Source organism: Tubulanus polymorphus, chromosome 3, assembly GCF_964204645.1.
Source record: "Tubulanus polymorphus chromosome 3, tnTubPoly1.2, whole genome shotgun sequence".
Taxonomy (NCBI): domain Eukaryota; kingdom Metazoa; phylum Nemertea; class Palaeonemertea; order Tubulaniformes; family Tubulanidae; genus Tubulanus; species Tubulanus polymorphus.
The window spans coordinates 21,994,620-22,017,362 of NC_134027.1; the positions used below are offsets into that span (position 1 = coordinate 21,994,620).

General features: G+C 39.5%; 3 protein-coding genes across 3 annotated transcripts in view; 2 read left to right on the plus strand and 1 right to left on the minus strand.

Annotated features, from left to right (window-relative positions):
- Nucleotides 1-249: 249 nt before the first annotated feature.
- Nucleotides 250-11,292, plus strand: LOC141901488 (transcription factor E2F5-like). The gene is made up of 8 exons (XM_074788760.1): nt 250-375; nt 3,322-3,431; nt 4,176-4,337; nt 5,581-5,692; nt 6,811-7,002; nt 7,815-7,923; nt 9,068-9,190; nt 10,225-11,292. The coding sequence occupies exons 1-8, from the start codon at nt 250-252 to the stop codon at nt 10,338-10,340; spliced, it is 1,050 nt and encodes a 349-aa protein (XP_074644861.1). The 3' UTR covers nt 10,341-11,292.
- A 1,180-nt stretch (nt 11,293-12,472) lies between these two features.
- On the minus strand, nt 12,473-18,272 carry LOC141901018 (casein kinase I-like). Its single transcript, XM_074788072.1, has 2 exons — nt 17,013-18,272; nt 12,473-16,161 (listed from the first exon to the last, which is right to left on the minus strand). The coding sequence occupies exons 1-2, from the start codon at nt 17,955-17,957 to the stop codon at nt 16,120-16,122; spliced, it is 987 nt and encodes a 328-aa protein (XP_074644173.1). The 5' UTR covers nt 17,958-18,272; the 3' UTR covers nt 12,473-16,119.
- Nucleotides 18,273-21,599: 3,327 nt separating this feature from the next.
- The window catches only part of LOC141902602 (lysophosphatidylcholine acyltransferase 2-like), a 45,875-nt gene continuing 44,731 nt past the window's right edge, over nt 21,600-22,743 (plus strand). Inside the window, exon 1 of the mRNA XM_074790413.1 lies at nt 21,600-21,880. Within this exon, the coding sequence (XP_074646514.1) occupies nt 21,776-21,880 (105 nt within the window). The 5' untranslated portion in view covers nt 21,600-21,775. The remainder of the gene's footprint in view (nt 21,881-22,743) is intronic.

Genomic DNA, 22,743 nt, shown 5'->3' on the forward strand with positions numbered 1-22,743 from the left:
TGGAGTTTAGTAAGGCGAGATATTATAGCACGATCTCTCGATCATAAACGTGTTTACTAAATTCTATTCAGGTATTTCTGGGTCCCCTGCGTTGTACGACATTAGAAGAGTAAATTTATTTTTCATCGGGTAATTAGTTGTCGAAATAAAATAAAATTGAATTTAAACATTCCTCACTCAGAGCGCCGCCTTGCGGGCAACAGAACAGATTTTCACGGTCACCGTTTAACACAGCCATCAATAACGGTCATGGCGTCGGCGGCGGACGCTAATGCGGCAGCTTCGAGTCGGCACGAAAAAAGTCTCGGTTTACTCACTACGAAGTTTGTATCGTTATTACAAGAGGCACAAGATGGAGTTCTCGATCTGAAGAAGGTGCGAAATAGTTTTTTAGAAACCTTCTCAACGTCGAAAAGTTAACAACGAAACGAGAATTAATTTTCTTATGTTGTTGAACAGAAAATTCAATTCAATAAAGAAATGTTCTTCAATAAAATTAGTCCATTCTCGCAATTTGTGTAATGTTGAAACCATCCACAAATCAATCCAATGCGCATGCACGAATGCGCTGGACTTAGAAAATTCTAAGAAAGATCCACGAAAATTGGGATTCGAACACGCAAGCACTAGTCTAGAGTGCAAGCCTAACGTTCCCCCCCCCCCCCCGCAGCGCTATGGCGGTTGCTTCGTGCAGTCGTAACTTTTTAACTACTCATAGCCTCATCCTAACCCTACAATGTTATAATATGTAACGGAACCTAACCCTAACCCTAACCCTAATCCTTTCCGTAGCCCTAACCCTAACCCTCTTGACCTTAAACCCTACTGTCTGTCACACATGCTCTTCGTGCGACGTTTTGGTCCGTAATTCCGTTAATAATCGGTTGATCTGTAAATATTATGCATCAATTTGTTCAGTAAGGAATTTGCATTCAGAAATAAATCATGAACTGGCAGAAATTTGTTTGTGTTTTCTTCTATCAGCGATAGTTTACCTAGCATACGCTCGCGTAATGCCGAAAAACGGCTTTTATGGCCCGTCACTTGGCGCCACCTACAGTATTTTGATATGCTAATGAGCAGGTGATGACGTCACTGTAACGTTTCCGAGCGTCCGCGGAGCGGATTTTTCAGCATTACGCGAGCGTATGCTGAGTAAACTATCGCTCATAAATGAAAACAAAAACAACTTAAGTGAAAATTGTTGTTTATTTCTGAATGCAAATTCCTCGCTGAACAAATTGATGCATAATAAAGGTAGAAAAACCGATTATTAACGAAATTACGCACCAAAACGTCGCACGGAGAGTAGGTGTGACAGACAGTAGACCCTACCCCTTCTGCGATTCAAAAAGCCGCCATTTTGTCTCTTTTCAATATCACTTCCGTTTTGTGGATGGTTTCAACATTACCTAAATTGCTTCATTCTCGATTTTTCCTTTGCCCCTGGGGGCAAGCACATCTGAAATTTCGCTTGCAGTAAAAGTGCAGATCCGCACCTCTCGTAAATGGTTCAATATATTACATTAATTTAAAGAAAACTTGTTTCAGAGTCCAAATGTCAGCAATTCAGTACATACAGTGGTTTATTTGATGATATTTTCACTAGAAAGTAGATTTTTGGTGAGATTTTTATCTCGGAATCGGGATGGTTTGTCAAAAGGACGCCATATTATTGGATTGGTAAATCTAAAGTGAAGATTTGCCTAAAGTATTTGCTGAAACGATGTGAGGGTAATCAGTGCATAAAACTAATCACTTTTTTGTCAACTGTCACTGGGTTATTAATTCTGCCAAATTGTCTAATATGTTCGTTGAAATAGATAAGAAATTTCTATTTTTCTTTCAGCAAATATTCTAAACAAATCTTCACTTCAGATTTACCCATCCAATATGGTGTCTGGTTCAAAAATCGTGACGATCTCAAGACAAAATCCAGGCTAAAAATCTACTTTCTAGTGAAGATATCATCAAATAAACCACTGTACTGAATTGCTTTTGACATTTCAACTCTGAAACAGTGTTATTTAATCTAATTTATTGAACCATTTACGAGAGGTGCGGACCTGCACTTTTACCTCGCTTACCCCTCGAAAAATCAACTTGCCCTGCACAGCCAGTCTGATTGTGGGCACAATCATCCGTTGTAACTTGTATTGTATCAAGTAGGAAAAAGCTTTTGCCTGACGACAGACTGGACATAAAATTACGAGTGCGTTAGCTCCGGTTACGGAGTATGGTAAGCGCATCATGCGCAATACAGTAGAATTCTGACTTGCAATATTGTGATTCAAAACCAAACGAAAAAATATAGTTGAGTGCTTTACCCACTGAGCCACAGCACACAACTGGAAGCTAGATGAGTTATAGCCTCACCTAACCCTAACCCTAGATTCTTCTTTCACGCATGCGCGTACGTAGATTATACTGCAGATTCTTGTAAAATTACACCAGCCCAGTGGGCAAGTGATAATGATAACTTAATTGCTCTAATGAAAATATAATTGTCTTAAAAGGCAATCGAACAAGCACTTATATCGCACCCTGTCTTACGTAGTTCTATTTCATACGACTGATCTTAAACGTCGTATGGCCAATTAGCGATGAGTATTGCGTCAAATTACTTTTATTACACTCGGCGATGATTGAGACAGAGTCTGAAAGAGCACTGTAGGTCGACTATGACTCATTCATCGCCTAAAAGTCATCTGACGCGATACCCATTGCTAATCATTTTCACCCGTCAAGGGATTCGAACCCACTAAGCTAAAGCCGTCCCCGAACCCCTTGACCTCACAAGTCATTGGAGTCGTTACTAGCCAACCAGAATCAGGTTGTACCTATCACAGCGCTTGTCACAAACAACATTACGCTTCTGTTGGTTTTCTTGTTAAATAAATCAATCAGCGAACGTATTACCAAACAAGTGACGTCATGCGCAACAGCGCCAGTAATGAAATCACGCGTCGTCGTGAGGCCAGGGGGTTGTTGGAAGGTCGAGTACCGGGATCGATACCGGACCCCTGGCAAGCGAGGATGGTTGCTAATTGGCTACGACGTTAAGATCAGTTGTATGAAATATAGCTTATTCTATCCATAAGACTCGGCTTAGGACCAGTCTGCGATCAATCCGTCGTGATCGTAAGTACACTCGTGTCGAAAAAGATTCCCGATTAAAAGAACCGCAGATAGTTGACTGCACTTAGGATCTTACGATCTGATCGGATCTTAATTGATCTGATTGAGGCTTTAGTCCACGTTTCAGACGGTTCTTTTTCTAATTGTTTGTTAATCGATTCGTTTTGTTGATTCCGTTTTCAGGCAGCAGACACGTTAGCGGTTCGACAGAAACGTCGAATTTACGATATTACCAATGTTCTCGAAGGAATCGGTTTGATCGAGAAAAAATCTAAAAACAGCATACAATGGAAGTACGTATTCGATAAATCAACCCTGATTCATTATTCGCTAAGGTCTGATTTTGCCACTATCCCAGTCTACCGAGGATAGTAAAAGCAATTGAGGATAGCTGTTGACTTATAAGTGAAGTGTTTTGGCGGGATAGTGTAATGTAATCGATACTGAGATGGCCATGACCCAACTCCTTTGTACATAACAACCAGTGTTAATAAACTATTCTCAAGGAAAGGAAACATTGCGGACTTTATATTTTTTCATGTGGGTGGGTTCATTTTTAATCAGTCGAGACTAAGGTACGTCAATGTTTTCCCGGCCTCCGAGTGTTTTCCATTGATCTAATAAAGTGTTGACGTATAAGTGAAGTATTTTGGCGGGATAGTGTAATGTAATCGATACTGAGATGGCCATGACCCAACTCCTTAGTACACAACAACCTGTGTTAATAAACTATTCTCAAGGTAAGGAAACATTGCGGACTTTATATTTTTTCATGTGGGTGGGTTCATTTTTAATCAGTCGAGACTAAGGTACGTCAATGTTTTCCAGGCCTCTGAGTGTTTTCCATTGATCTAATAAATGTTTTATTAAGTAAATGAATTCTAATGCACACGTATGATGTTGTAATAGTTGCGCGTGTAACATTTCCGCTTATTATTTTCTGTTGAATTAAAACCAAACGGAACTAAATGTTTCGCGAAACCCCCACACGCTACTGCCCTGTTTAAGTCGTGTTAACGTGTTCGATCTATTCGCAGAGGAGCCGGGCCCGGTTGCAATACGACGGAAATAGCGAACAGATTGGTCGAGTTACAAGAGGAAATCAGTCAACTTGAAGCGAAAGAGAAACTGCTCGATCTTCACAAAGATTGGGTTCAACAGAGCATCAAGAACGTTCAAGACGAAGTCGGCAACAGCGAGTATCCTTTTAACGTTAAAAACAAGCTGATTAGACTTCTTGACTTGTGATTATTCCCGAAAACAGAAACTGCTTTTAAACAAAGGCGCTTCAGGGTCCCTACAACTCCTTGATTCCTTGAAAACTCTTTCTAAACCAAAAATATTTTTCAAGGTATAAATATCCTTGAATTTGAGCAAAATGCCCTCGGAAGTCCTTGGAAACTCCTTGAATTTTGAGAAATTGGCAATTTTTTGGCTCGAGGCCTAGTTATTATATACAAAAATGGTTTACTGAGTAAAACAGTACTGATTTAGGAGGTGTCAACAGTAGTTGTGATATGAAAGTGATACAAACACTCCTCGAAATTTGAAATTTTCTCCTTGAAAAGTCTTTGAATTCTGGAATGACTGGTTTGTAGGATCTTGCTGCGCTTGGAACTCCTTCGATTTGAGCAAAATGTCCAAAACTCTTTCGACAATTTTAAGGACTAGGCAACTAGAAATGTTTGTATTTGTGATCAGGATATTTTCTTCACCTAATTTAGGCAGAGTGTAAAGATTCTGGCGGTGCTCTGGGTCCCTGTGATTCCTTGATCCGATGAAAATTCCTTCAAAATGATAAATGCTTTTAAAGGTGCCTGAAGCGCCTTTTATTTGAACAAAATGCCCGAGACTCCTCAATTTTGAGAATGGGGCAATTAGAAATCTTTGTCTGGTTTGAAGTTGTACTGTGGATACCCCTTAATCGGTACGTTCAGTTGGGCCCAGGGCCCCAGTTTCACAAAAAAGTGTAACCGAAGTTTTTGGCCCAGGATTTGTTTTTAACCAATTAGTCAGTTACCGAATCAGAAACCGAGTTTAGGTATTATAAAGAATAATCTTAAAGAATAACTGATATGATTGTACCAAGATGAGCAGTACAAATTTTTTCAGGAATCTACAGTAGTTTTGATATGAAAGTGATGCAGATGCCTACTTAACGATGAAAACCGACAATTACTTCTATAAAATCAGTTTATTGCCTTACAGTTTCCCTCATCATCAGAGGAACAAAAATACTATAATGATTTATTGTATTTTTTGTTTCTCTGATGATGAGGTTTATTTTGAACCTTGAAACTGTAAGGCAATAAACTGTTTTTACAGAAGTAACTGTCGGTTATATTTGTTAACTCTACACTGAGACTTACATCAGTTCACTGCAGTCAGACGACGCTTGCTTGATTGAAATATGAAATTTGCCTTTTAACTCGATGTATTCAGATTAGCGTACGTGACTCATGAAGATATTTGTGAATGTTTCGACGGGGATACGTTACTGGCTATACAAGCGCCGTCCGGTACGCAGCTGGAAGTACCGATACCGGAAACAGTGGTACGTTCTCATTGCTGCGGTTACATTTCGAAATGCATGAAATAAAAGTGCAGACTATTGTATCGACGAGAATGGAGGTGGTGGTCGAAAAACTGATTTAATTTATGTAGTAAAGAATGTATTAAGCACCACATCCTCGCTTGCCAGGGACACTCCCAGAACTTCCACCAGCCCCCGGACCTCACAATGGGCGATTTCAATACTTGCCCTTTTGCGCATGACTACTTCCTTGTTCGGTAAAATGTTCGCTGATTGGTCCATTTAACAAGAAAACCAAGCGTAATGTTATTTGTGACAAGCGCTGTGATTGGCCCGACCTGATTCTGGTCGGCTAGTAACGACTCCAACAACTTGTGAGAGGTCAAGCTGTTCGGGGAACAGCTTTAGCGTAGCGGGTTGGAATCCCCCTTCATGGTGAAGATGTAAACACCATGGAAAGAAGCCTCCCCATCGAACCCTTCACATTTTAGGCGTTTTGCCTTATCGACCTAGTGAAATCGCACGACAAATAATTTGTGGCTGTGAAGAGCAGTGAATTCTTAAGTAATTATGCTAACCTTCAAGGCTATACACAATTTATCACCTTCATATCATCTAAACTCGTCACACTTCACTTTCCACATCATTTGATCAGCTATTAGTCAGGTTTCATTAGCTGTTCCTTCTTCTCATAGTCAGTCTATGGGGTCTGGCTTATAAGTATATTATAAACAACTGTGCTATCTTTTGTCTAAAGTTATTAACCCTTTCAGTGCTGAATAATCAATACCCCTATTATAGTGCTGTTAGATAATTTGAAAATTTTGAAAAATTCCACCCTAGTGTGTTGAATAACAGGAATACCACTATAGTGCGTCTACACTACGCTGCGGTGTATCGTTAGTGACTAGTATTTCACTATGTTTGACAGGTGCTACCATCTTTTGATGGAGATGAAAATAATCACTAATTACATCAAATACACCGCAGTGCAGTGTACTAGCAAATCTATCACCGATTCATACACCGCACTGAAAGGGTTAAGTGCTAACCGTGTTTGGTGACCTACGTTCATTTTGTTCTAGCATTGTAACAAAAAAGTTCGACTTAAAAATTGTATTCTACGTTTTGATTTTCAGGGAATGGGTCAGAAGAAAAAATATCAGATACACTTAAAAAGTCACTCGGGTCAAATCTATGTGTTATTAGTCAACAAGGACAACGACAGTAGCAATCCGATGGTCGTGCAGGTGCCGCCACCTGATGGTTTAAACGTGCAACAAAACGTCAAATCCGAACAGAATTCCTCATTCAACGTGTCCTCTCCGAAGGTTTGTCAACATCTGTTTGAATTATCTATTCAGTGGTCAGATTGATGTAAAAAAAAGTGGAAAAATTGATCTCTACTGTAACAAGAAAACTAACGTTGAAGATTTCTTGACGTCTTGTAACAGGTGTATTCCGTAATGTCAACAATGAGTAAAATGATATCATATTTTGGCGAGGATCGATGAATTCGGTTTGAATATATCGATCATTGAATTGAATTGACTGGCAACCAGTCCAGCCCGGATATATCGATGACGTAGTGCACATCCTCTCAAATAATATTATTAAAATTTATCAAAATTAGAATGGAGAGTTATGAAATTTATTCAATTGCAAAATAAACCCGAAAATTCTTATTTTGAAACGCCAATATTGATGACATCGACTGTATAACGCATACGAGGTATCAATCAATGTGTATAGACATTATTGTAACGGTTTTAACTACGTCAAAAAAAATGTGAACATTTTGGTAAATCTGTGCAAAAATCACGAAAATATGTGAAAACAATGTCTGTGTATCAGAATATTTTGATTCATTTAAAAGCCACAGGCCTATACCACCCCAAAATTAATGAACAAGCTGTGTTAAAGTTAAATTACTTCTAATCTATCCACATTGTGATAAGTAACCGTAATCTTGGTTTGAAAAATCATGTGAATGTTCAAAATCCTGGTATTTTGTTGTGACAAAAGCCATGAATTGTAAGGATGTGAAACTTCCTGAGAGTTCATCAATCTGACTCCTGTTTATTTGTTTTATGAACGTTAACGAAATGTCGTGTTGAAACTTGTTTTTCGTTTGAAATTTCAGACTCGTAGCAGCGCGAAATCGTCGTCTGTCGTAGATGCGGCGCCACCTGCCACGCGAATGACGACTCGGTCATCACCTCGGCGACAAGATCCGGCCGCTAGTTACCAAGGTGATTTTCCCTTTTTTGTAAATGTGTCTGCGAAAATAACTGGTAGGCCACTTACCTAGAAATGAGGGTAAAGCCGGGAATTTTGTAAAATAGCTCGGTATCAGGGGGAAAGTCGGGTAAATTTGATGAGATTTTTAGTTTGCGCATAAAATCGAATAGTTTCTGTCTATGTCTTGCATGTTCGACTGTTAGTTGGTTGAACTCTTAGCAAATCTGTCGGGGAAAACAACGCGCTTGTCAGAAAATAGTCAGAGGAAAAGGGAAAATGACTACCCTGGATAATATGTAATGACTAATTATGTAAATGACCAATGGGGTACCGTTTCCACTGTGGCAAGTGAGCATCCGCCAGGTTTGCCATACTGAAGAAAAACAAACAGTATATAAAGCCAAAAAAATTATACCCTGTTTCTAGTCGTCGGTTAAGCCAAGCTCAGGTCGACTTACGACCGGACTAGATTGTCGTTTGAGAACGGCGGTAGTACACACGTGACTGCTCATTGCCGATTCATTTGTCTCACACGATCATCACCGAGTCTAAAAGTCATGTGACGCAAAACAGGTCGCTAATTGGCTACGACGATCTGATCGGGTCGCAGAAGATAGAACGATTTGTTCTATCCTTGAGAATTCGACTTACGATCCGTCTGCAATCTCAATCAGTCGCAGTCGTAAGTACATTCACGTCGAAAATTTTCCCGATTGAAAAATAGCAGACTCGCCTCCTTCAGATCCGACGATCTGATCGGGTCGTTAGTTGAATTGAGCTTTACTTTAAACCGATCCGGATTAAGGGCGTTTCCCTGGAAATCACGGAATTTCGTCTTAAAAAGAACTTATAAGAAAAAGGGTCGAGGTGGTTAAATTGCGCGTATAATTCAATAGTTCCCGCCTATGTTTCAAGTATTAGACTGACTATTGTAAATTGTTATGATTCTTGGCATATGGTGTCAGGGAAAACGACGAACATGTCAGGGAATAGTCGGCAAAAACCGAATCAAATGAAAGTGGCCACTGGGTTTTTGATAGCGGGTTTGACTGAGTCTAGTATCGGTTGATAAATTGATCAGTGAATGAAATTCATCGACTTTGATTGGCAATATTTCCAACGGGTCTAAAATGCGCGCGTTCGTTATTATTGCAGTTGAGAATAAAGCACCGGTTGCTGTAGATCCGTTGAAAGATATATCGCCGATGGACACCGATTTCGATCCGACTAAAGATCCGCTGTCCGGCGAATTGATCGATGAATTGATGTCGTCAGAAAGTAAGTTCAACCTTTCACCCTGTATTCAAGCAGAGGTCAGCGTGGGTGAACTTGGAATAGGTCGACTGTAGGTTCACGCATTGACACACGGCTTTTTGAAGAGAAATTGAGAAGTTGTCTCAACTTCCCGATTTCTCAACTTCTGACCCAGTTAGAAAGATAAACAAAGTTATGTCCAGATGTTTGTTCACACACACACACGCACAATTCACGCAACTCCAGCTGAGCATAGATACAGCATTGCATTTATCCAGCTGGATTTAACGAGAAATGAGTAGTATGCGGCGCAGTATATCGTTAGTTACTAATATTTCACTATGTTTGACAAGTGCTGCCATCTTTCAATAGAGATAAAGGCTAATTACTAATTACATCAATACACCGCAGTGCGGTGTACTAGCAAAATCCATCACCGATTCATACACTGCACTGCGGAGTAGACGCACTGAAAGGGTTAATTTGATGAGATTTTATCAAAGGTTGATGGTAGAAATGTATTGCCTTCTCTTGCCACAAATGAAGACTATGAAAATGCGCGCGAATGTGCTGCATGTTGATAGACTAGATTTCTCTCAACTAGTCGATCCTAGATTGTATCGAGGAAAATCGAGTAACTTTTTCGTTCACACACATGACTCACTTCAAAACAGAAGTGTGTTGCTCGATTCCTCGATGAAAAATCGTGTGTGTGAACCTAGCATTACTGAAACCGAATGCCAGCTAGTCTGAACTATAGTCCGGAAATGGTCGACCACGCAGGATTGGAGAACGGTCGCTGTAGTTCGGACCTGTTTCCATAATGGCCGACACTGAAATTCATTACAACGGAAATAAGTGTGTTCTGTTATTAGCTCCGGCCACTGTTTGACTAACCATGAAAACCGATGTTTGCCCCGTCCTATAAAACATCCGACTTGATCAACTTTTACTTTTCCAAATTTATTCCTCAAAACATTTGTCAATTAGAAAAATGAAATTAATTTTTTTGCCCTGAAAGATAACATTTAAAATTTGTTTTTTTTTTCCGATTTCAGTGTTTTCGCCGTTGTTACGACTGAGCCCGCCACCTAGTGATAAAGATTATTACTTCAATTTGGACGATACAGAAGGCGTTTGCGATTTATTCGACGGGGTACCTCTGATTATGTAGTGTCGAGACTTAACTGTCCAGCAATGTGCCGCCATCTGCTGGTCTTGAGATGAACTGAAATGGCGATTTTGTGAGAAGATCTGAGGCGTATTTGATTCCTACACCCTTCACTTAGCCTTCAGTAGTCAATTCACTTTCAAACCGTTGCTTGTATGGTTTTATTCTGTTTACCAGACAAAACAAATCTGGTTTGAGCAGATTAGTCTAATTTGCACCTTCGACTTATGGTTAATAAACAAGTTGCCGGAACAAATTTACACTATAATTTTGATTGCGTCCCGCAATTTTCATCATGGCAGCAGCTGCCTGCATATTAGGCGTTTTAAACCAATCGGTACGAACGATCCCAGCACTAACTGCCTGAAATTGACCGACACAACGTTATACCTGCAGATTTTAGTAAATCTTTTGCGTGGCTAACAACGTGCAATTTCAGAAAGTTAGTTTTTCAACAGTAGCTCTGCTAATAATGATGTTGTCTCACAGAATTGTCTTCTAGCCAACAACATCTCCGATATTGCCAGGGTTCAGTTACCAACTACCAGAACCAATGGACTGCAATCAGTTTAAATCTGTCTTTCCTTTGTTCGCCCAACATTTTGTTAGCGCTAGCTGGTTTGTGGCATTGCTCATTGCAGATAAGTCCATCTATTTAGTCTATTGGAAGCACCAGGTAATATTAGAATAATCAGCAAAATAAATGCACGGTTGGCAAAGTTAAGAGCATTAAGCAAACAAAGGTCTAAACAGAAGCCGCTATTTTGGGGGTTAAGCTCGAATCAGGGGCAACTGATAATGTATTAACATTTTTAAGCGAATGCGGAAATAATTGAATGTAGAATTTTGGAATGCATTTATTTGCTGGTAGAATCACACGCATTGCGGTGGTATATTTGTGTATCATAAATTGTATATATTTGTATTTAAAAACACTCGTGTAGTTTATTATAATCCAGTCATTGTAAATATAATGTATTTCATATCAAATTATTTTTGTTTTTTTTAATGTTTCATAACTTAAACTTACAGAAGAAGAGCTCGATTTTGGCAGTTGCTGAGGAAACCAGAATTTTGATACCAGAATACTGAAACTTGAAATGACAGGATACAAATACTTTTAACATTTTCAGATATCTATTAATTCAATTCTTTTCTCTGCGATCTGTCGATTAGAAACTTAAAAAGCAAACTGAGATGCCAAACTTCAAGTTGCGATACTCTCGATCATTGTTCAAATTGAATACCTTGGTCAACTTCAGTCGAGGACCAGAAATCATACTAAACATGCAGCGCCTTACGCTGCAGAGAATTCGGCAAAAAGTGGATTTTCGAACCAATTCCGATGGTTGCCCTTACTTGGTGAATGGTTGACGGTGACCTGTGCGTATTTTGATGCGCAAAAATAGCTATGTACCCTATCTACTGAAGAATCCATGGTATATTCTGCAGCCAGGCTTACTTCAGGTCAACTGTGACCAGATCGATGTAATCATTATGGATTCATTACAGTGTACTTCAAGTGTACCAGCGAATCGCATTACATATTTATATGTGCATTTATTTCTGAGAAAGGTATTGGCGGACAAATTAATCCTAATGCAGGCTGTTAAGGGGTTTCTCTACCCCCTTGCATCATTCAGATGCTAGGTATGGCCCTGATGTGCATACAGAAACTAAAACAGAAGTGTTATCCTGGCAGGTTTTGGTTAATCGACAAAAATACACGTACATGTAGTCACAAAGCGAGCCAAAAAGCATTTTTCTGTTCCACGTTTGTCCTGATGTGCGTGCTTTGTTGATCATTGTTTCAATTGATGTTGAATTTAATTTTTATAATTAGGAAATCAAAATGGTGGCAGATAATCAAGATTTTACTGCGTATTTGAAATCAATCAATTGTGGTGCATTAAGAAATTTACAACATGACTAGTTATTTCATTGTCGACTAATTCAGTTTCTTGTTATTTTTTCTACCAGTTCAAGGATTAATTCCAGGGTCAAATTAAAGGCGTTATAAAAATAGGCCCTATTGAGTATCAATTCAAACTGCTGAATGTAAATGCCGTACAAACAAGAGTAGAAAACACTACAAAACGTATTCCTGAAAAATATTTTATTCAAATTATGCGCTATTTACAAGATAGGAACTCCATAACATTTTTTTCTTAAGAAGGGACTTTTTGTTTAGGGGAATACATTCATAGTAATAATTATATTTTCAACATAAAGTTTGTATTTGTATAGTAGAGTACACAACACGAGAAGGGTGCAAAAACAAACAACGAAAGGTTACTATTTGCTTAACAGAAAAATCATCAGCCATTCTAGAGTAGTCTTTATCAATATATGTACACTTCACTCGAAAACTATTTCATAAATATTTAAATAATGAATATAATTATATTATCTATATAAACAATAATGTTATGTCGCTTTGAAAAGAACGTTTCGCGGAAAACCCGGTTTTATAAATCACCCGATAACGATTGCAATGTTGAGAAAATAATGGAAGAATAATATATCTCGAACCCTGATTATTCAACGACGCACGTGTAATTCAATCGATTGATATAAACTGATCAAAACGAAACAAATTTCGGCCGACTGAATCGTTTAAGCGGCAGAGACGAGGTAGAAAAACACCACAGACGACAGCTGTCTGAATCGATACGTGAATAAAGTGTATAATTACCACTACTGCACTCGCATATGTTTCGAAACTGAAATTTCTGTTCGATTCTGATTTTGAAATTCTTCTACATTTCGAAGTCCAACTCGTATAACATGCTGGCAATCACTCGTCGGTTTAAGCTAGAATGTTCGCGCAATATAATATACCGTACTGTCGTAACGTGAATGACGACTAAAACAGTTAGGAATAATTGCTTCATGCGTAAAATTCATTACAATTTTTTTTTAGATTTTAAAGCTTTTTTTAAACGTTAAGACTGAAAGATATGATCTCATTCTTCCTTCGATCAGCAGAATTTTGTGCGCGTTCTCGATAAATGGGATTCTTCGGAGCCCCCCCACGCACGCTTCCATAATTTAACGAGAAGAGGTTTCATCGTCTCCAAGCACAGAAGGTAATTGACCAAACATTGGTTAAAGATAACCGGTGGATAAATACCACAGTTTTAAATTGTCACTATGTCAACTATCCACTTGTTAACTCTAAACAACTTTTCAGCAACTGGCCCCTGACTACCTAATATATCTAATTGTAGGCCTAGTAGTTTGACACCAAAAATAGTAGTTCAATTGAAAATGAACTAGGAATTATTCTGATTTTCAGAGCATTTCGATCATAGATTTAATGAGTAGTTCAGCTCTTAAAGAGTAGAAATTACTCGGAAAACAACATATTTTTACAGCATTAGGTATATTTTCAATTGAAAATGAACTACCGGAGTAGGAATTATTCTGATTTTAAGAGTATTTCAATAATCTTATGATTATCTGAGCTCTTCAACAGTATAAATTACTCAAAACACAACAAACTTATGCAGCGTTTAATAATTCCACTGGTGAAGTTAAAATTAGCTCTTACGAATTGTAACGCACTATAGTCCTATAAATTGGTATAAAAGAGGTTATGGCAGTGTATTGTCAGAAGTCTACTAGTCTTTGTAACTGAACGTTGTCTAGGGTAACCACTTCTACGCTAGAGCTTATGTATTGTATATGTCTGGAGACGTGTTCTCGTAAACCGTGACATTGCATTTCATAACATGTTTTCACAATTCTAAAATGTGGATCTTCTTTATATGACCTGGCACAATTTTCAAACCCATGGCTATGCTTTTATAGAGTCTATGCCGTTGCTTTCAAGAGTTTATCTTGATCAATAGCTTGATACAGTTAACCTCATTTAACTCGTACATAACTAACTTTGACTTCGGACTAGCTCAATCTTACTAACACAAAATCATTTTTTACTTCCTCACATATTTTACAATCCAAATTTGACTTAAATCGCTTAAGACAAATTTTGCCGATGCCAGGCGAGGTTTACTGTAGTCAAGCCTATGACCAATACCTAATAAATAAACCTTTAACTGCAGACACGGGGCCAGTATATTGGTATTTGATTAGACTCTTGAAAAACGATATGTTTCACATTCAAATTCGTACAAAAAACCAAGCAGCAAAAAAAAAAACTTGACAGATAATTTCTTTTTTTTCAAATATAAATATATGCGATATATATTCAGATACCATTTACAACATTTTACAATATATCATCTATCGTTATCATAAGATTTTTAAAAACAAATTTCATAAAAATTCAATCCGCACAAAAATATGTTGTACCGTCCAACATATACAACGCCATCTATATATTCACGCGTAGAGGTAGGATTTTACTTCGCTAGGACTGATCGCCTAAATATGGAAAAGATGACAGCTTTGAAAAATCGAAGTAAAAAAAACATGGTTAAAAGTCGATGAAATTTGATTACAAATCAAGTACGAATGAATCAGCCAGATCAGGAAGATATATAATATTCTTAAAAAGATTCTCAAAGCCAGAATGGTTCAATATAGAAGATAAAATAAATATCCTTAACATGATCACTTTTTATGTTTCGAAAGGGAGATATGGACATTTTGCCTCGGATCCGACAAACCCGATACATTTTCTCTATTTCGGTACAATCGGAGCTATGACATCGTTTGAATTTCAGTAAACTCCACTAGCCTCTCGGATCTCTCGGGACCGATCATTATCGCGTGAAATTCATCGCCTGGTACACGCGATTATCCGAGGCAATCGCGGAGTCTGTACTAGATTTTTAAAAAAGTTTCGTCCCGAGCAATCGCGGAGTCTACAGCACACGTATATACACATACACAACGAAAAATACATCACATACTTCCGAGAATAACTTAAAAATTCACAAGTGCATTTATATCGTCTACAATTAAAAAACAAAACACGAACTAAAACTAAGTTAAAACACACTGAAATTACGCTTCCGCGTTGTTTAAAGTTTACATTCATTATTAATTGATTAAACAATGATCAATCGTATTGCAGTTTAATAGTATTCTGGATCCAGTTCCACAGTTCCCGAGTTAAATTTGACTCGATAAGAGTTAAAACATTGAAAACAAACTAATTTTAACTCAGAGTTAACTCAAACTCAAAACCGTGGAACCGGGCCCTGACGAGTTCGCTATGAAAAGTCCAGTTTCGTTCGAAGGTCCGGGTTTCACGAGCGCGAAAAAGTTAAAACTCAAATTTCTGGCTCGGTCAATGTTGTGGGTTTAGTTTTCACGAAACCGCACACAGGTGACCAGAAAACGCATTTCTCACAACCGATAGTTTGTCGGTGATATGAAATGATTAGAATTCTATGTTTCCGATAAAAACTTAGCTACGACGAACTTCACAGCAGAGTGTTCTCCACTAAAGAAAAGGTTTTAGAGGGGTGGCCGCCCCTTTCGTTTTTACATCCACGCCTCTGATAATCAGCCATATATATTATATAATATCTACCGCCCCTACCAGAAATAGAAGCTCACACCAAAATTTTAAGTTCCTGTGCTTTAATTTTGCGGCATCTAAAGCCCTGCAACTTCAGCAGCCACAATGTCATACACAATTAACTATGAATGCAGCCGGACTTTAAAAATAATTCCAGCATTATGGAGAACACTGAGCAGCAGAATCGAAAAATGTGTTCGTTTTCAACCGATAGTTCGTTAAATTACAACAAGGTTATACCGTATATTCAGCTGTTAAAATCTGTTTCTTACGCGATCGGTGTTGGCTTTACGAACGAGCGACAACTTTCTCGGGATCACAGTGTTTTTTCTAAAACGTAAAACAAAAACAAAAAATAATACATTTAACGCAGTCACACTCACGTTGTGGTAAACGAATAAACAAAAGGAATGTACGTGTTGAACTTTTGGCCGACCGCGATTCCGACATTTCGAAATCGACTTCGCGCGAGATAAATCCGCGGATCAGCGCAATTCCAGTCAGCTTCGAAATAAATAGTGCTGTTTTCATTAAATAAAATTTACTTTTTTCACACGCGCGAATAAGTTCCTCGTAAACGGGTGACAATTATCCAGATCTTCTCCGTCTCGCCCAGGGTCCCTACGGATCTGGATATACTGGTAAGGAGGTTTCAAAGAGTTTTTTAAAGGGGAAAATTTTAAATCTTGAGCACCATGTATCCCAATTACAGTAGACTCCTCCTAAATCGGTACTGGGCCCAGTTTTCACGAAAAAGCGCAAGCCTAAAATGGTTAAGTTTGGATTCTTTTCCTTATCGAAAACATGAAGTAACCAATAGCAATTACACAGAAAATTTGATTGAAAATTTTTTCGTGAAACTAGACCCAGTTTATTTCGGCAAACCGTTAGTTCAGTGGTTTTGGAAGCAATCTATCCTTAAACCTGGTTTCTTATTTGATAAACGTCTAATCGGGTGAAAAAAGATCCCGCTCCCAACTATTACCGATCCAGGTGTAGTCTATTGTAAATTTCGATTTGCCTATTTCTCAAAATTGAATATTTCGGCATTTTGCTCAAACGAAAGGAGTTTCGAGCACGTTTAAAAGCATTTTCAATTTAAGAAGTAATTTGAAATCAGTCGTAGGAACCCTGTCTCTCTAACTCCGCCCACCGAAGTCGACGCCGTTTTATTTGCTTACTTGAGTCCAGTCGAATACGTAGTCGAACTGATAGTTCAACGTGCGAAACAAAATTCGGAACAACTGCCGCAGGTACATGTAGTCGGGCGCCTCCTCGAAACGAAGACCCTTGCAGTAATTCAAATACATCGAGAACTCGGCCGGGAAACCCTTGCACAAAACCTCCACCGGCGTCGACATCTTCTTTTCGCTGATGCGCTCGTATTTTTGCTTTTTCGTTGCTGCCTTCAAGCCCTGCCACGGCAGATTGCTGCGGTTGAAGTACATCAACACGTAGCCGAGCGACTCCATGTCGTCGCGGCGGCTCTGCTCGATGCCGAGGTGCGCGTTGATGCTCGCGTAGCGCGCCGTGCCTGTCAGATTTTTATCCTCGCGATACGGTATGTGCTGCTTCGACCGGCTGTCGCGGTACTTTTTCGCGAGGCCGAAATCGATGAGGTAAAGTTTGTTGCAGTGCCGCCCGATGCCCATCAGAAAGTTATCGGGCTTGATGTCGCGGTGGATAAAGTTTTTCGTGTGCACGTACTCGATGCGTCCGATCATCTGATCGGCGAGCATTAGAACGGTTTTCATGTTGAATTTACGATGGCAGAAATTGAACAGATCTTCCAAACTCGGCCCGAGAAGGTCCATCACTAGCACGTTGTAGTCGCCTTGCTCGGCGCCAAAGAACTTCATATGCGGTATACCGACGCCCCCTTGCAGGATTTTGTAGAGTTTACTCTCGTACAGTAATTGAGGGTGTCGCGCTTTCGTCGATTCCAATTTCACGGCGACCTCTTCGCCGTTGACCGTATTCACGCCCAGGTAAATATCGCCGAACGAACCGCTGCCGATTTTTCGAGTCAGACGATATTTCGATTTTTCGCCGACGATAAATTCGTTACGGCCGGACTTGCGGTCGGCGCCGCCGGCCATCGCCGACTTCTTTGTATATTCACTCATGATTTTCGAAAAATCTTTACAGTTTTATCGGAAGACAGATTCTTTTACTTAAAGTTTCGTGGTTGCCATACTCGTTGTTAGGCAGTATATTGTGTTGAAAATTCCTCCCTAATTCCTGGACAGTTCTCTTCAAAACGATCGCTTTTCACTCGATTCCGAGGACGATCGACGTCAGAAAATCAAGGCGCAGTTTCCAGCGATTGTCGAAATACGTAAATCGAACTTCAATCGTAAGAATACCTGAACGAAAAACGGAAAAACGGATCGGTTTTCTGTACAAAAAATTCGAGGAACAGCTGACTGGATTTACTCAGAACTAGGTGGCGACAGCGATGCTAGATGCGTCGGCGCATGCGTGAAATTCTTTGGAGACCTTGATTAAAATCCGCCACCTACCGATGACGTCAGTTATGACTCACGGGTTCGAATCCCGATTAAAACTAACGTTTTCGCGCATTTAGAACTACAATCCTGGCCAAATTTCGCCGAATCTTAATGCCCAAGTCAATAAAACGGTGTGAAAATGCGGCTAAATCTTACGATTGAAAATTGGTATATGTACGATACGATAATGTGCTCCAAACCGGGCCAGTTCGGGAAGCCTCCGTTGGTTGCAAGCGCTCTGCGGGAAAATCCGCCCAAAGGCCCCAGCTGCGTCAACCTTTAGATTGTGCCCTGATGTCATGAATTCAATTAAGTAATTGCGAATATAGAATTCCAGCGTATCGGGTGCTGTTTGTATACAATGAGTGATGAAATGGGCCGGCCGGAAAAGCTATTGAATTCAACTAATCAAAATTAAACATTAATGTTCACTAACAATCTACCAATTAGTCTCCAAAACTAATTTTAATCAGGAAAGAGTTGTTGTAACTCCCTGTCGCCAAAGCGCTATTATTCGCCAAATGACCCGGACACTTATCAGGTCACCGTCCGCCACAGTGACGGGCGATGATGAACGACCGGTTGGTAGTGGAATACTAATGTTTTCGAAAAATAGATGTTGCAAATGCGACTATGTTTTTTGACACGTGTTCTCCCTCGAAAATTGACGCAGTTCCACTTCGCAAACTTCAGCAATGTTTCAAAGCAATTCTACAAGTATATTTGCAAAAAAAGGTTTTTGGCGGAATGTTGAGGGTGTCCCCATATTGTCAGATATATTTTTTGTCAGACATTGTCCCCCAGACATATTTTTTGTTGGGAATTTGATGAATGTGTGTTTGACCGTTATTCCTCACTAGTACACCCCTCGTCAACCTCTTGTCTGATTTATTGTCTATTTAAATAATCATGATTATGGTTGAAAATAGCTTGTTTTGGGTTGATTTTTGACTGAAAATAGGACCCTCCTGGATACAGCCCCTGTTTTCCCATCATCGACGAATCGTTGAGCAACTTAGACATTAAAGGGCAAGATTCTTCGAAGGGTTGGACCGGAGAATTGGGAATCCGAAAAAGTTAATACTTTATTTCAACAATTTTTCAGTCTAAGATTCCTATTTCAACTTTAGACCACACATTAGATGATCTGAAAATAGTCACCAGGGAAGGATTTTATAGACTGGTATTATCTTTAACCCGGGGATTAACTCAATTCGGGTTAAAGTAAACCGGTCTATAAAACTGGCCCCATGTATTAACTTTAACCCAAGGGCTAACTCAATTGAAACTAGCTAGCCCCTGGGTTTAAGTTAATATCAGTCTATGAAACTGGGCCTCAGGACGCGGTTCCACAGTAGTGAGTTTAAGTTGTCATTTTCAATATTTTTAACTCGTTGGTCAGATTTTAACCGAAATATGTTAAAAGTGGGTCCATAGATATTGAAATCTTTCAAATGTTCACCCTTTACTGTTTTTGTAAATTCCGTTTCGCAGCCGGAATTGATAGAATCGAATGTACATTGTCGTTTCGTGTTTAAATCTATACGTGCCGGTGGCTTTCAGCCATATGCGTATATTTGCAAACGAACGGGCTTTCCAGATGTTACATTATACACATTAACTTTATTGATGCTAAAACGTTCACAATAAAATTTTCGAGCTGAACTTAATGATGTATTTATACAGATATTGATAAGACCAACACAACATTGAATGTATCAATATATTTTACCATGGTGGTTGAATTATGTCGCTTGGATGGAAAACCTTGCTTACCAGTTCATAAATCACTTATTCGGCGTCGTAAGGGAAAGATATTATGTGAGGCATAAAAATCAGGGGCAGATCTAGCGTAGGTTTCTGTGTACAGATCAATTGTGGAAGGACATACATCTTAGCCTAATACAGGTCTGAAATGCCATCTGAACACATTTTGGGCATCCAATCTACCCTTCTGACCAAAACACGAAATATGGTATTTTTATATCATTCATAAAAGAAATTAGAAGTTTACCAATTCGGATTATTCAAATTGACCATAATTCAATCACTACGACGAACTTGAAAATTAGAAGGGCACCTCTACGAACCCGAGTACCGCTCAGTGCGGCGGCTAGACTGGATCCGCCTGTGAAAATAAGCATTGGATCAACAGTAAACAAATGAACCCCGATCCTTATCGCTATAATCAATGAATCTTCAAATTTATAATCCGTCGGAGAAGACTCAGAGTCCATGTAAAACTTGATGCAAACACTCTTTGGGTTGAAATGAAACGATGGTAAAAACAAATCCCGCAATACAAACAAGAAAAAACAATCCGAAATAGTTTATTTCAACAATTTTTCCTTATCCTCTTTATCACTTCTTGATTCAGAGGCGGATCCAGGGGCTTATTCTGAAGAACTTGTCACATCCCAAAAGGGCACTTTGATATCCAAAAAGGTAAGCCTGACATCCGCCCCACCGCAAAATGAAAAAGTCGGGCACTCAAGAAATTCGATGGACTCGTGCAAGTCTCACAAGTCCCCCTGGACCTCCGGCCCTGTGATAAGCCTATGGATTGTTGAATATTCCATGATTTCATCTGTAAGTCCTGAAGGCGACTTGGGTTTCACCAAAAACCTTAGAGTCGGACTGATGTACTGACACACGTGTATCGTAGAGCACGGAGAACTTACCGGGGCGTGGATACGCCGAGACCACACTTAAGAGCTGTGCCTGGTTAATTCATGCCGTAGTCAGAACGTTGAAATAAACTATGGCTCAAGGAAAGTTTTCGGACTGTATATCTTTTTCTTATGTATTGTGGATTTCTCCGTATTCTCGATATTTCAATTCAGTGTCTGGCAATCGGACCCGGATACTGGCCGGCGCCTCCAACAGTAATACCAGTCGTTGTTACGGGTTCCCTACTTAGTGTTTGGAACAACGGCTAGTACTAGACTACTCCAACAGCCGTTGCAAGCTGCAAGGAAATTTAACTTCTTCGCCACATACGAGCTTGGAGTAATCATTTGACAAATCATTTTAGTCAAATGATTACTCCAAGATACGAGGAAGTCAATTTGTTTAGTTACAACGGAATTTCGGGTTAATGATTCCAGGACTTTTCATCCCTAGATATATCAACAACCGAAAGGGCGTTACCGGCCCTTGAGGGCCGCAACTATACCAAAATACGCTGAAGCTTATCAGCTGGTGGCGCCCCGTAGTGGAGGTTGTATATACCGCCATTAAGCGACTGGAGATCGAGACTCCAGTAGTGAAACAGTGTGACTGTGTATATGCATGGATAATTACACGATATAATGCGACAAATTCGATAACACTTCCTCCGTATAGGCCAATTTACTTGTAAATATCCGTAGAGAATTATGCTATAGAACCCCCGCACGACCCGCGTTGCAGTTACCGGATAAAAAAACGAAACGATGGATTGGATACCTCGAGTTCCGCGAAAAAATTCGCTGATTTTACCTGAAATAAAAAATCCATTCACGCACAGATTAAAACTGAGTTGGTGCGATTGGATTAAGGTAAGAAGATAGACTTCCAAAGACACTTAATTGAGTCTGTGGTGTCGGTAGCATCCTAGCCATTTTGCTCACTGTAAGTGTATAGGTATATAGCCTATATGCTGCGCTGGTGAGCAAGTGCAATCTTGATTTTTTATTCCAATTTTATGCCAAAAAAGAAGTAAATTTTGTCAATTTAACTTGAAAAAGTTTTTCACCAAACCTCATCATGAAAGCCTGTTTATATGGAACTAAATTCATGCACTATTTTAAACTTATGATCTGACTTCGGGCCAAGACACAATTATTTCACCGCTAACAACAGAATGAGTAGTAGTTACAATTTGATGCCCTGGAAGGAAGGGTTCGGCTATGAAAAGGGGTCTCTATGAGTCGGCGTTGGTTTCTGCTTACAGATAGGGCAGGGATTCAAACCTAATGGTGTCGAGACTCGCCACGGTACGAAACCCTGCTACACTAGACCGAGTGCCCAGCTACACGCATAGCTTAGATTATGTCATTATTAGTCAATCAGATATCCCGTTTTATTTTAGCCCAGGTTTTCCCGTTTATAGTTCTTCGGTGAAATTTACCTCAGCGATTATACAAGTAATCTGATTGGTGCCGCAAGTTTTCGCGCAGCTGCGCATGTACCTGGGCACCTGGTCTAGTGTGGCAGGGGTTCATGCCGTGGCTGGGTGTAACGATGGCATCTGATTCGAATCCCTGCCATGGAAGGATGGCTCTCTACGCTTGGTGAGGTTTAGTTGAGCCCACCTTACCGTTAAGTAGGCGCCTATGGTGGTTAGTTTAACTAGGGTTAAGATTTAAGCGACATTTTTAAACCCAATTGGAAATTTCACTATTTAGGCCAGTTGTAATGT

Excerpts from the sequence above, each read along its gene's own strand:
- LOC141901488 (XM_074788760.1), top strand. The coding sequence starts at position 250 with ATGGCGTCGGCGGCGGACGCTAATGCGGCAGCTTCGAGTCGGCACGAA. Across the intron at positions 4,338-5,580 it reads GACGAAGTCGGCAACAGCGA|ATTAGCGTACGTGACTCATG; the intron begins GTATCCTTTTAA and ends CGATGTATTCAG. Across the intron at positions 7,003-7,814 it reads TCAACGTGTCCTCTCCGAAG|ACTCGTAGCAGCGCGAAATC; the intron begins GTTTGTCAACAT and ends TTGAAATTTCAG.
- LOC141901018 (XM_074788072.1), bottom strand. The coding sequence starts at position 17,957 with ATGAGTGAATATACAAAGAAGTCGGCGATGGCCGGCGGCGCCGACCGC. Across the intron at positions 16,162-17,012 it reads ACGTATTCGACTGGACTCAA|AAAAAACACTGTGATCCCGA; the intron begins GTAAGCAAATAA and ends TTTACGTTTTAG.